The sequence below is a fragment of the Salvelinus namaycush genome, chromosome 9 (assembly GCF_016432855.1).
Source record: "Salvelinus namaycush isolate Seneca chromosome 9, SaNama_1.0, whole genome shotgun sequence".
Classification (NCBI taxonomy): domain Eukaryota; kingdom Metazoa; phylum Chordata; class Actinopteri; order Salmoniformes; family Salmonidae; genus Salvelinus; species Salvelinus namaycush.
The window spans coordinates 913,957-930,303 of record NC_052315.1 but is presented as its reverse complement, the minus strand read 5'-3'; the positions used below and the strand labels follow the sequence as shown (position 1 = coordinate 930,303).

General features: G+C 45.7%; 1 protein-coding gene across 1 annotated transcript in view; it reads right to left on the bottom strand.

The window, feature by feature from the left end:
- slco2a1 (solute carrier organic anion transporter family, member 2A1) overlaps window positions 1-16,347 on the bottom strand; it is a gene marked incomplete at its 5' end in the record, with an annotated part of 60,104 nt that overhangs the window by 31,142 nt on the left and 12,615 nt on the right. The window contains 3 exons of the mRNA XM_039000705.1: window positions 3,695-3,793; window positions 6,866-7,078; window positions 13,999-14,161. Coding sequence (XP_038856633.1) covers window positions 3,695-3,793; window positions 6,866-7,078; window positions 13,999-14,161 — 475 coding nt within the window. The remainder of the gene's footprint in view (window positions 1-3,694; window positions 3,794-6,865; window positions 7,079-13,998; window positions 14,162-16,347) is intronic.

Here is a 16,347-nt window from a genome sequence, read left to right as displayed (position 1 = left end):
AGGAAGGAAACCGCTCAGGGATTTCACCATGAGGCCAATTTTCTCAATAGGGGGTGCTGTTTTCACTTTGTAAAAATGTCGTTCCCAAATTAAACTGCCTCGTACTCAATTCTTGCTCGTACAATATGCATATTATTATTACTATTGGATAGAAAACACTCTCTAGTTTCTAAAACCGTTTGAATTATATCTGTGAGTAAAACAGAACTCAAGTTGGAGCAATTTTCCTGTGAGGAAGTGAGAAATCTGAAATCAGGCAGGCTGTTCTGAGGTCAGTTTATTAATTTGCATGTCTTCTATTGGTCGAGATGCACTGCATACGCCTTCCCCTAGATGTCAGCAAACAGTGAGAATTGGAATGGAGTTGCTAGGCAGATCTGAGGCCATATAAATGGGCTTGGAACGTGGGGTCCAGTCTTTTCAACATTCGCCATGACGCAAGACAGACCTCAGGATTGCGTTCTGGAAAGCTCCCGTTATAGGCCTTAGATATATCCGGCTCTGATTTTATTCGATATAGGTGTTAAAGACATCATAATGTTGTTATTTTAAACCGAGTTATATCAGTTTATATCAGTATATTGCGATTTTCGGATATTTCTTAGTGCTGCGTTATAGTGAGTTGGACACGTCTTCGCCACATGGCTAATGTTTACTGCTAATTCCAAAGTTGAAGGCGACAATCTACAACCGAGCAACGATTCCTCTGGACAAAGGACAACTTGCCCAAGATTCTGATGGGAGCTCATCAACAAATAAGAAGTATTTATGATGTTAATTCGTGAAAAATGTAAAACTACTATTCCGCCATTAATTTCGGTGCGGTCTCGCTTTAACGCACGCTGTATGTCGTAGTAACGTTAATTTTAAAAATCTAACACAGCGGTTGCATTAAAAACTAATGTATCTTTCATTTGCTGTCCAACCTGTATTTTTTAGTCAAGTTTATGATTAGTTACTGATTAGATTAGGTGCCTCTCCCAAGATTTCTCCCAAGATTTTGTTTGCATTTTGGCTACTATTCATATTGTATAACCACGATTTGTGCCGCTAAATATGCACATTTTCGAACAAACTCTATATGTATTGTGTAATATGATGTTATAGGACTGTCATCTGAAGAAATTTGAGAAGGTTAGTGAAAAAATTTATATCTTTTGCTGGTTTATTCGTTATCGCTATTGTTGGCTTGAATCAATGCTGTTGTGTGGTTGGCTATTGTAGTAAGCTAATATAATGCTATATTGTGTTTTCGCTGTAAAACACTTAAAAAATCTGAAATATTGGCTGGATTCACAAGATCTTTGTCTTTCATTTGCTGTACGCTGTGTATTTTTCATAAATGTTTTATGATGAGTATTTAGGTAATTCACGTTGGTCTCTGTAGTTATTCTAGTTGCTTTGGTGAGAGTTGTGATGGTGGCTGCAATGTAAAACTATGATTTATACCTGAAATATGCACATTTTTCTAACAAAACATATGCTATACAATAAATATGTTATCAGACTGTCATCTGATGAAGTTGTTTCTTGGTTAGTGACTATTTATATCTTTATTTGGTCGAAATTGTGATAGCTACCTATGCAGGAAAAAAATGGTGGGAAAAAAAAGTTGTGTCTTTTGCTATCGTGGTTAGCTAATAGATTTACATATTGTGTCTTCCCTGTAAAACATTTTAAAAATCAGAAATGATGGCTGGATTCACAAGATGTGTATCTTTCATCTGGTGTCTTGGACTTGTGATTTAATGATATTTAGATGCTAGTATTTACTTGTGACGCTATGCTAGGCTATGCTAGTCAGCGTTTTTACTGATGGGGGTGCTCCCGGATCTGGGATTGTGATGAAGTAGAAGTTTTTAAAACAGTTACAGAGTTTAATGGCTGTGATAGGAGAAAACTGAGGATGGATCAACAACATCGTAGTTACTCCACAATACTAACATAAATTACAGAATGAAAATAAGGATGCTAATACAGAATACAAATATTCCTAAACATGCATCCTGTTTGCAACATGACACGAAAGTAATACTGCAAAAAATGTGTTAAAGAAATTAAATTTTTGTCCTGAATACAAAGCTTTTTATTTGGGGCAAATCCAACACATCACTGAGTACCACTCTTCATATTTTCAAGCAGGTGGTGACGTCTTCATGTTATGGGTATGCTTGTCATCGGCAAGGACTAGGGACTTTTTTTTAGGATAAAAATAAATGGAATAGTGCTAAGCACGGGCAAAATCTTAGAGGAAAACTTGCTTCAATCTGCTTTCTACCAGACACTGGGAGATAAATTCACCTTTCAGCAGGACAACAACCTAAAACACAAGGACAAATATACACTGGAGTTGCTTACCAAGCAATGCAATCCTACACTCCAACCAGCTACCCAACTAATCTAATGACCCAAACTCAGTATCAACCTGAGCCGGTTCTGTCCACCATATAACAACCCAAACCCAGTATCAACCTGAACCGGTTCTGTCCACCATATAACAACCCAAACCTAGTATCAACCTGAGCCGGTTCTGTCCACCATATAACAACCCAAACCCAGTATCAACCTGAGCCGGTTCTGTCCACTATGTAACAACCCAAACCCAGTATCAACCTGAACCGGTTCTGTCCACCATATAACAACCCAAACCTAGTATCAACCTGAGCCGGTTCTGTCCACCATATAACAACCCAAACCCAGTATCAACCTGAGCCGGTTCTGTCCACTATGTAACAACCCAAACCCAGTATCAACCTGAGCCGGTTCTGTCCACCATATAACAACCCAAACCCAGTATCAACCTGAACCGGTTCTGTCCACCATGTAACAACCCAAACCCAGTATCAACCTGAACCGGTTCTGTCCACCATGTAACAACCCAAACTCAGTATCAACCTGAACCGGTTCTGTCCACCATGTAACAACCCAAACCCAGTATCAACCTGAGCCGGTTCTGTCCACCATATAACAACCCAAACCCAGTATCAACCTGAACCGGTTCTGTCCATCATATAACAACCCAAACCCAGTATCAACCTGAACCGGTTCTGTCCACCATATAACAACCCAAACCCAGTATCAACCTGAGCCGGTTCTGTCCACCATATAACAACCCAAACCCAGTATCAACCTGAACCGGTTCTGTCCACCATGTAACAACCCAAACCCAGTATCAACCTGAACCGGTTCTGTCCACCATGTAACAACCCAAACCCAGTATCAACCTGAGCCGGTTCTGTCCACCATATAACAACCCAAACCTAGTATCAACCTGAGCCGGTTCTGTCCACCATGTAACAACCCAAACCCAGTATCAACCTGAACCAGTTCTGTCCACCATGTAACAACCCAAACCCAGTATCAACCTGAACCGGTTCTGTCCATCATATAACAACCCAAACCCAGTATCAACCTGAGCCGGTTCTGTCCACCATATAACAACCCAAACCCAGTATCAACCTGAGCCGGTTCTGTCCACCATGTAACAACCCAAACCCAGTATCAACCTGAACCGGTTCTGTCCATCATATAACAACCCAAACCCAGTATCAACCTGAGCCGGTTCTGTCCACCATATAACAACCCAAACCCAGTATCAACCTGAACCGGTTCTGTCCACCATATAACAACCCAAACCCAGTATCAACCTGAGCCGGTTCTGTCCACCATATAACAACCCAAACCCAGTACCTACATGAGCCGGTTTTGTCCACGTCCACATAGATCCTCAGCATGACGGAGCCCAGCAGGAAGCCAAAGGCAGGTCCAAACACAGACACAGCAAACAGGATGGCTGAGGAGAAAAGAGAGAGTCTTAACACCACGTCCTACTGTAATACTACAGTTTGTGTTGAGCCTGTCCTTAGCTGCAGTACTAAAACCTCAAAGAAGAGACCAGCTGAATCGTGTTCAATTGTCTGTTATTAACTAAATTAATACAATCTCTCCTCTTGTTTTTTTTGCTAAATAACTCTGACAAACTTTACTTTTTATATCTAGGGAGAGAAGTGATTACAACCTGCCTGTGTTAAGCTAAGGTGTTTTTAGTTAGCCCCGGGAGATTGCCGTAGACAACGCCGTTAAAATAGTATAGGGTCATGTCTCAAGGATAGTGTTTCCATAGGCTACAAGCCTCTTAACTACAGTGGGTATCATAACTAATCTTCACATTTTATTGTGTTACAAAGTGGTATTAAAATGGATTTAAGTGTCTTTCTATTTTTTAATGATCTACACAAACTACTCTTTCAAAATAAAAATATCTAACATTTCTTAAAAATTGATGAAAAATGTAATATATGTAGATTAGATAAGTATTTACCCCCCCCCCCCCCCCCCCCCCCCTTGTCAATACATGTTAGAAACACCTTTTGTAGAGATTACAGCTGTGAGTCTTATTGGGTAAGTCTCTAAGAGCTTTACACACCTGGATTGTGCAATACTTGCCCATAACTCTTTTCAAAATGATTCAAGCTCTGTCAAGATGTTGGGGGTCACGGATACACAGCAATTTTCAAGTCTTGCAATAGATTTTAAGCAGATTTGACTGTAACTTGGTCACTCTCAGGAACATTCATTGTCTTCTTGGTAAGCAACTCCACTGTAGATTTGGCCCTGCTGAAAGATTAATTTGTCTCCCAGTGTCTGGTGGAAAGCAGACTGAACCAGGTTTTCCTCTTGGATTTTGCCTGTGCTCAGTTCCATTCAGTTTCTTTTTATCCTGAAAAAAACTCCCCAGTCTTTGCCAATGTCAAGCATATCCATAACATGATGCAGCCACCACCATGCTTGAAAAAAGGAGGCAGTTATTCAGTGATGTGTTGTTGGATTTTCCACAAACGTAAGGCTTTGCATTTAGGCCAAAACGTTTATTCCTTTGCCATGTTTTCTTGCAGTATAACTTGAGTTGTTTTTGTTTCACTCTGTCATTAGGTCATTATTGTGGAGTAACTACAATGTTGTTGATCCATCCTCAGTGTTCTCCTATCACAGCCATTAAACTCTGTAACTGTTTTAAAATCACCATTGGCCTCATGGTGAAATCCCTGAGCAGTTTCCTTCCTCTCCTGCAGCTCAGTTCAGAAGGTTGACTGTATCTTTGTTGTGTCTGGGTGGTTTAATACATCATCCACAGAATAATTATTAACTTGACCACGCTTAAAGAGATATTCAATGTCTGATTTGTTATCAAAACCCATCTACAAATCAATGCCCTTTTTTATGAGGCTTTTGAAAAGCTCCCTGGTTTTTGTAGTTGAATTTGTGCTTGAAATTCAATACTTAACTGAGGGACCTTACAGATGTTGTATGTACATTTTCACTGATGTATTTTGTGTAGATTTTACATTTATTTTAAATTTAAACTTTAACTAGGCAAGTCAGATCAATGACAAAAAAAATCTCTAATCTATTTCAATAACACTTTGTAACGCAACAAAATGTGAACAAATCCAAGGGGGTGAATACTACTGATACCCCTGTATGTCGAGGGACTAGTTTCAGTCAGCTACAGGCCTCTTACCTATGTAGAGGGACTAGTTTCAGTAAACGACAGGCCTCTTACCTATGTAGAGGGACTAGATTCAGTCAGCTACAAGCCTCTTACCTATGTAGAGGGACTAGTTTCAGTCAGCTACAGGCCTCTTACCCATGTAGAGGGACTAGTTTCAGTCAGCTACAAGCCTCTTACCTATGTAGAGGGACTAGATTCAGTCAGCTACAGGCCTCTTACCCATGTAGAGGGACTAGTTTCAGTCAGCTACAAGCCTCTTACCTATGTAGAGGGACTAGTTTCAGTCAGCTACAGGCCTCTTACCTATGTAGAGGGACTAGTTTCAGTCAGCTACAGGCCTCTTACCTATGTAGAGGGACTAGTTTCAGTAAACTACAGGCCTCTTACCTATGTAGAGGGACTAGTTTCAGTCAGCTACAGGCCTCTTACCCATGTAGAGGGACTAGTTTCAGTCAGCTACAGGCCTCTTACCTATGTAGAGGGACTAGTTTCAGTAAACGACAGGCCTCTTACCCATGTAGAGGGACTAGTTTCAGTCAGCTACAGGCCTCTTACCTATGTAGAGGGACTAGTTTCAGTAAACGACAGGCCTCTTACCCATGTAGAGGGACTAGTTTCAGTAAACTACAGGCCTCTTACCTATGTAGAGGGACTAGTTTCAGTCAGCTACAGGCCTCTTACCTATGTAGAGGGACTAGTTTCAGTAAACTACAGGCCTCTTACCTATGTAGAGGGACTAGTTTCAGTCAGCTACAGGCCTCTTACCTATGTAGAGGGACTAGTTTCAGTAAACGACAGGCCTCTTACCTATGTAGAGGGACTAGTTTCAGTCAGCTACAGGCCTCTTACCTATGTAGAGGGACTAGTTTCAGTAAACGACAGGCCTCTTACCTATGTAGAGGGACTAGTTTCAGTCAGCTACAGGCCTCTTACCCATGTAGAGGGTCTAGTTTCAGTCAGCTACAAGCCTCTTACCTATGTAGAGGGACTAGTTTCAGTAAGCTACAGGCCTCTTACCTATGTAGAGGGACTAGTTTCAGTCAGCTACAGGCCTCTTACCCATGTAGAGGGTCTAGTTTCAGTAAACGACAGGCCTCTTACCTATGTAGAGGGACTAGTTTCAGTCAGCTACAAGCCTCTTACCTATGTAGAGGGACTAGTTTCAGTCAGCTACAGGCCTCTTACCTATGTAGAGGGACTAGTTTCAGTAAACGACAGGCCTCTTACCTATGTAGAGGGACTAGTTTCAGTCAGCTACAGGCCTCTTACCCATGTAGAGGGTCTAGTTTCAGTCAGCTACAAGCCTCTTACCTATGTAGAGGGACTAGTTTCAGTAAGCTACAGGCCTCTTACCTATGTAGAGGGGGGAGTTGCCTCGTCCGGCGAAGTCATCCACATAAGAGATACCAAAAGGTTGTATGGGAACAGATCCCACCCCGAACAGCAGCTGAGCTATAGCCATGAGCAGCCACAAGTTGTTGGTGTCTGCTATACGCTTGATCTCTGTCTTCCCACAGGCCTCTGTCATGTTGGAGGTACCCTGGAGGGAACACAGGTCTTGGCGATCTAGGGGAAAAACACATTCACAGACACACACAAGTACAGAGACAGACAGAGAGAGACAGACAGAGAGAGACAGACGGAGACGGAGACAGACAGACGGAGACGGAGACAGACAGACAGAGACAGAGAGAGAGACAGAGTTAATTACAGGTCTGTTAACTATACACAGCTGTTCCTGGAGTTTGATGATGTGACCCTTCAGTGGTACCCCATGACAAGCAGCATCCAGCCAGGGTAGTGTGTGTGTGTGTGTGTGTGTGTGTGTGTGTGTGTGTGTGTGTGTGTGTGTGTGTGTGTGTGTGTGTGTGTGTGTGTGTGTGTGTGTGTGTGTGTGTGTGTGTGTGTGTGTATGCATGGATGTTGTGTGTGTGTGTGTGTGTGTGTGTGTGTGTGTGTGTGTGTGTGTGTGTGTGTGTGTGTGTGTGTGTGTGTGTGTGTGTGTGTGTGTGTGTGTGTGTCTGTGTGTGTGTGTGTGTGTGTGTGTGTGTGTGTGTGTGTGTGTGTGTGTGTGTGTGTGTGTGTGTGTGTATGTGTCTACAGGGCAGGCAGAGAAGTAGGAAAGACAATGAACAGAGCTCTGAATTAAATCAACTGAGAGACCGTCTTAATCTTCTTGATGTGCTCAGAGATGAACATTTTCCTGCTGGTTTATGTAGAATGGGTTCAGCTAGAGAACACCTACAGGCCAGGCTGGCTTTCACAGTTCATTATGTCTAAATCCATCCAAATCTAACCGCACCACACCACTACACCAATCCACCACTACACTACTAAACCAATCTACCACTACACTACTAAACCAATCCCCCACTACACTACTAAACCAATCCACTACTACACTACTAAACCAATCCACCACACCACTACACCACTAAACCAATCCCCCACTACACTACTAAACCAATCCACCACTACACTACTAAACCAATCCACTACTACACTACTAAACCAATCCACCACTACACTACTAAACCAATCCACTACTACACTACTAAACCAATCCACCACACCACTACACCACTCCACCACACCACTAAACTAAACCAATCCACCACACCACTAAACCAATCCACCACTACACTACACCACTCCACCACACCACTAAACTAAACCAATCCACCACACCACTAAACCAATCCACCACACCACTACACCACTCCACCACACCACTAAACTAAACCAATCCACCACACCACTAAACCAATCCACCACACCACTACACTAAACCAATCCACCACACCACTAAACCAATCCACCACTACACTACTAAACCAATCCACCACTACACTACTACACCAATCCACCACTACACTACTAAACCAATCCACTACTACACTACTAAACCAATCCACCACACCACTACACCACTAAACCAATCCACCACACCACACACTAAACCAATCCACCACACCACTACACTAAACCAATCCACCACACCACTACACTAAACCAATCCACACCACTACACTAAACCAAACCACACCACTACACCACTAAACCAATCAACCACACCACTACACTAAACCAATCCACACCACTACACTAAACCAAACCACACCACTACACTAAACCAATCCACCACACCACTACACTAAACCAAACCACACCACTAAACCAATCCACCACACCACTACACTAAACCAATCCACCACACCACTACACCACTAAACCAATCCACCACACCACTACACTAAACCAATCCACACCACACCACTACACTAAACCAATCCACACCACTAAACCAATCCAGCACACCACTACACTAAACCAATCCACCACACCACTACACCAATCCACACCACTAAACCAATACACACCACTAAACCAATCCACTAAACCAATCCACCACACCACTACACTAAACCAATCCACTAAACCAATCCACCACACCACTACACTAAACCAATCCACACCACTAAACCAATCCACCACACCACACACTAAACCAATCCACCACACAACTACACTAAACCAATCCACCACACCACTACACTAAACCAATCCACCACACCACTAAACCAATCCACTAAACCAATCCACCACACCACTACACTAAACCAATCCACACCACTAAACCAATCCACCACACCACACACTAAACCAATCCACCACACCACTACACTAAACCAATCCACCACACCACTAAACCAATCCACACCACTAAACCAATCCACTAAACCAATCCACCACACCACTAAACCAATCCACACCACTAAACCAATCCACCACACCACACCACACACTAAACCAATCCACCACACCACTACACTAAACCAATCCACCACACCACTACACTAAACCAATCCACCACACCACTACACTAAACCAATCCACCACACCACTACACTAAACACATCCACCACACCACACACTAAACCAATCCACCACACCACTACACTAAACCAATCCACCACACCACTACACTAAACCAATCCACCACACCACACACTAAACCAATCCACCACACCACTACACTAAACCAATCCACCACACCACTACACTAAACCAATCCACACCACACCACTACACACCACTAAACCAATCCACCACACCACTACACTAAACCAATCCACCACACCACACACTAAACCAATCCACCACACCACTACACTAAACCAATCCACCACACCACTAAACCAATCCACCACACCACACCACTAAACCAATCCACACCACTAAACCAATCCACACCACTAAACCAATCCACACCACTAAACCAATCCACACCACTAAACCAATCCACCACACCACTACACCAATCCACACCACTAAACCAATCCACACCACTAAACCAATCCACACCACTAAACCAATCCACACCACTAAACCAATCCACACCACTACACCAATCCACCACACCACTACACCAATCCACTTAACCAATACAATCTACACCACTACTCCATTACACCACACAACTACACAACTCCAACAATCCACACCACTCCAACGCACCAATCCACCACATCACTACTCTACCACACAACTACAACGCTTCACACCACACCACTCCTCGACTACACCACACTAACACACCCCTCCACACTACCACACCAAATCACTACTCTACCACACCAATACACCCTCCACACTACCACACCAATACACCCCTCCACACTACCACACCAATACACCATCCACACTACCACACCAACACACCCCTCCACACTACCACACCAATACACCCCTCCACACTACCACACCAATACACCCCTCCACACCAATACACCCCTCCACACTACCACACCAATACACCCCTCCACACTACCACACCAATACACCCCTCCACACTACCACACCAATACACCCCTCCACACTACCACACCAATACACCCCTCCACACTACCACACCAATACACCCCTCCACACTACCACACCAACACACCCCTCCACACCAATACACCCCTCCACACTACCACACCAATACACCCCTCCACTCTACCACACCAACACACCCCTCCACACTACCACACCAACACACCCCTCCACACTACCACACCAATACACCCCTCCACACTACCACACCAATACACCCCTCCACACTACCACACCAATACACCCCTCCACACTACCACACCAACACACCCCTCCACTCTACCACACCAATACACCCCTCCACACTACCACACCAATACACCCCTCCACACTACCACACCAATACACCCCTCCACTCTACCACACCAATACACCCCTCCACACTACCACACCAATACACCCCTCCACACTACCACACCAATACACCCCTCCACACTACCACACCAATACACCCCTCCACACTACCACACCAATACACCCCTCCACACTACCACACCAATACACCCCTCCACACTACCACACCAATACACCCCTCCACACTACCACACCAATACACCCCTCCACACTACCACACCAATACACCCCTCCACACTACCACACCAATACACCACTCCACACTAGCACACCAACACACCCCTCCACACCAATACACCCCTCCACACTACCACACCAACACACCCCTCCACACTACCACACCAATACACCCCTCCACACCAATACACCCCTCCACACCAATACACCCCTCCACACTACCACACCAATACACCCCTCCACACTACCACACCAATACACCCCTCCACACTACCACACCAACACACCCCTCCACACTACCACACCAATACACCCCTCCACACTACCACACCAATACACCCCTCCACACTACCACACCAATACACCCCTCCACTCTACCACACCAACACACCCCTCCACACTACCACACCAATACACCCCTCCACTCTACCACACCAATACACCCCTCCACTCTACCACACCAATACACCCCTCCACTCTACCACACCAATACACCCCTCCACACTACCACACCAATACACCCCTCCACACTACCACACCAATACACCCCTCCACACTACCACACCAATACACCCCTCCACACTACCACTCCAATTCACTACACCACCACACTACCACACCAATACACCATCCACACTACCACACCAACACACCCCTCCACACTACCACACCAATACACCCCTCCACACTACCACACCAATACACCATCCACACTACCACACCAACACACCCATCCACACTACCACACCAACACACCCCTCCACACTACCACACCAATACACCCCTCCACACTACCACACCAATACACCCCTCCACACTACCACACCAATACACCATCCACACTACCACACCAATACACCCCTCCACACTACCACACCAATACACCCCTCCACTCTACCACACCAATACACCCCTCCACACTACCACACCAATACACCCCTCCACACTACCACACCAATACACCCCTCCACACTACCACACCAATACACCCCTCCACACTACCACACCAATACACCCCTCCACACTACCACACCAATACACCCCTCCACACTACCACACCAATACACCCCTCCACACTACCACACCAATACACCCCTCCACACTACCACACCAATACACCCCTCCACACTACCACACCAATACACCCCTCCACACCAATACACCCCTCCACACTACCACACCAATACACCCCTCCACACTACCACACCAATACACCCCTCCACACTACCACACCAACACACCCCTCCACACTACCACACCAATACACCCCTCCACACTACCACACCAATACACCCCTCCACACTACCACACCAATACACCCCTCCACTCTACCACACCAACACACCCCTCCACACTACCACACCAATACACCCCTCCACTCTACCACACCAATACACCCCTCCACTCTACCACACCAATACACCCCTCCACACTACCACACCAATACACCCCTCCACACTACCACACCAATACACCCCTCCACACTACCACACCAATACACCCCTCCACACTACCACTCCAATTCACTACACCACCACACTACCACACCAATACACCATCCACACTAACACACCCCTCCACACTACCACACCAATACACCCCTCCACACTACCACACCAATACACCATCCACACTACCACACCAACACACCCATCCACACTACCACACCAACACACCCCTCCACACTACCACACCAATACACCCCTCCACACTACCACACCAATACACCCCTCCACACTACCACACCAATACACCATCCACACTACCACACCAATACACCCCTCCACACTACCACACCAATACACCCCTCCACACTACCACACCAATACACCCCTCCACACTACCACACCAATACACCCCTCCACACTACCACACCAATACACCCCTCCACACTACCACACCAATACACCCCTCCACACTACCACACCAATACACCCCTCCACACCCCTCCACACCAATACACCCCTCCACACTACCACACCAATACACCCCTCCACACTACCACACCAATACACCCCTCCACACTACCACACCAATACACTACACCACCACACTAATACAGCGCCACTCTACTACATCATACCACTCCACCACTCCAACACTTCACTACACCACTCCACTACACCACTACAGCATTCCACTACACCATTCCACTCCACCACTACAATACACCACTCCAAAACACCACACCACTCCATTCCAAAACATCACTCCACCACACTACTCCAATACACCCCCATTCTACCAAACTACACCACTCTTCCACAATACTACTCTACTCCATGACAGGCTGAACCAGGTCCAACATACTGGGATTGCTGCTTTAGGGAGACTGACTGTGGATTGTGGATGATGCTTGCCGCTTTAGAGAGACTGACTGTGGATGACTGTGGATGATGCTTGCCGCTTTAGGGAGACTGACTGTGGATGATGCTTGCCGCTTTAGAGAGACTGACTGTGGATTGTGGATGATGCTTGCCGCTTTAGGGAGACTGACTGTGGATGATGCTTGCCGCTTTAGAGAGACTGACTGTGGATGACTGTGGATGATGCTTGCTGCTTTAGGGAGACTGACTGTGGATGATGCTTGCCGCTTTAGGGAGACTGATTGCGGATGATGCTTGCCGCTTTAGAGAGACTGATTGTGGATGATGCTTGCTGCTTTAGGGAGACTGACTGTGGATGATGCTTGCTGCTTTAGGGAGACTGACTGTGGATGATGCTTGCTGCTTTAGAGAGACTGATTGTGGATGACTGTGGATGATGCTTGCCGCTTTAGAGAGACTGATTGCGGATGATGCTTGCCGCTTTAGAGAGACTGATTGCGGATGATGCTTGCAATACACTAGGTTTTAAAACTCATGCGGCCAGTTTCCCGGACACAGCCGAAAGCCTAGTCGTAGACTAAGAAACATTTTTTAAGGTTCACATCTGTGTTATGGAAACTCTGCCCATGAATATGTGTAATCTATGCATTTTTATTCAAAAGTGTGTCCTTGGTATTGCAGAGTATTGTAGATATAAAATATATATATATATATATATATATATATATATATTGAACCCCTAGATCTTACCATGTATGACAGAGTCGAACACATAGGACTGGGACAGGAAGTGAGGTAGGGCCAGGATCAGAGCACTGATGGACATCAGCAGACCACCCAGTCCAATGAGACGAGGACGATGGACCCTGCTGCCCAGGTAACTCACAAACACTATCAGAACTGTGTTCCCCACCTAGAGACAGATGGAGACAGAGAGAGCCTTGTAACCAGGATACAGCAGGTCTGTGTTCCCCACCTAGACACAAAGAGAGAGCCCTGTAACCAGGATACAGCAGGTCTGTGTTCCCCACCTAGACACAGAGAGAGCCCTGTAACCAGGATACAGCAGGTCTGTGTTCCCCACCTAGACACAGAGAGAGCCCTGTAACCAGGATACAGCAGGTCTGTCTTCCCCACCTAGACACAGAGAGATCCCTGTAACCAGGATACAGCAGGTCTGTGTTCCCCACCTAGACACAGAGAGAGAGCCCTGTAACCAGGATACAGCAGGTCTGTGTTCCCCACCTAGACACAGAGAGAGCCCTGTAACCAGGATACAGCAGGTCTGTGTTCCCCACCTAGACACAGAGAGAGAGCCCTGTAACCAGGATACAGCAGGTCTGTCTTCCCCACCTAGACACAGAGAGAGCCCTGTAACCAGGATACAGCAGGTCTGTGTTCCCCACCTAGACACAGAGAGAGCCCTGTAACCAGGATACAGCAGGTCTGTGTTCCCCACCTAGACACAGAGAGAGCCCTGTAACCAGGATACAGCAGGTCTGTCTTCCCCACCTAGACACAGAGAGAGCCCTGTAACCAGGATACAGCAGGTCTGTCTTCCCCACCTAGACACAGAGAGAGCCCTGTAACCAGGATACAGCAGGTCTGTGTTCCCCACCTAGACACAGAGAGAGCCCTGTAACCAGGATACAGCAGGTCTGTCTTCCCCACCTAGACACAGAGAGAGCCCTGTAACCAGGATACAGCAGGTCTGTGTTCCCCACCTAGACACAGAGAGAGCCCTGTAACCAGGATACAGCAGGTCTGTCTTCCCCACCTAGACACAGAGAGAGCCCTGTAACCAGGATACAGCAGGTCTGTGTTCCCCACCTAGACACAGAGAGAGCCCTGTAACCAGGATACAGCAGGTCTGTCTTCCCCACCTAGACACAGAGAGAGCCCTGTAACCAGGATACAGCAGGTCTGTGTTCCCCACCTAGACACAGAGAGATCCCTGTAACCAGGATACAGCAGGTCTGTCTTCCCCACCTAGACACAGAGAGAGCCCTGTAACCAGGATACAGCAGGTCTGTGTTCCCCACCTAGACACAGAGAGAGCCCTGTAACCAGGATACAGCAGGTCTGTGTTCCCCACCTAGACACAGAGAGAGCCCTGTAACCAGGATACAGCAGGTCTGTGTTCCCCACCTAGACACAGAGAGAGCCCTGTAACCAGGATACAGCAGGTCTGTGTTCCCCACCTAGACACAGAGAGAGAGCCCTGTAACCAGGATACAGCAGGGCTCTCTCTGACACAGAGAGTAAAAGTAAAATCATAAATTTAAATTTAAATTTACAGATTGCCAGGGGCACGCTTAGATACACTCAGATATAATTTACAAATGAAGCATGAAGCAAATGAAGCATGAGTCCGCCAGATCAGAGGTAGTAGGGATGACCAGGGATGTTCTCTTGAAAGTGAATTGGACCATTTTCCTGTCAAAATGTAGCAAGTAGTGTTGTGTGTCAGAGAAAATGCATGGAGTAAAAAGTACATTAAAGTATTTTTACTTAAGTACTTTACACCACTGTCGTATTCACATATAACAATGTCATTCATTAGTAGTCAATCTTGAACCTACCAGTCAGTTGTTAACATGTCTCAATCTACTGCTATTGATATTCCACTGCTTGTGAATGACATCAATGACATCATGATCAACTACTTGATAGTGTTGTAGTGTGTATGACATCACGATGAACTACTCGATAGTGTGTATGACATCACGATGAACTACTCGATAGTGTTGTAGTGTGTATGACATCACAATGAACTACTCGATAGTGTGTATGACATCACGATGAACTACTCGATAGTGTTGTAGTGTGTATGACATCACGATGAACTACTCGATAGTGTGTATGACATCACGATTAACTACTCGATAGTGTGTATGACATCACGATTAACTACTCGATAGTGTGTATGACATCACGATTAACTACTCGATAGTGCGTATGACATCACGATGAACTACTCGATAGTGTGTATGACATCACGATTAACTACTCGATAGTGTGTATGACATCACGATGAACTACTCAATAGTGTGTATGACATCACGATGAACTACTCGATAGTGTGTATGACATCACAAT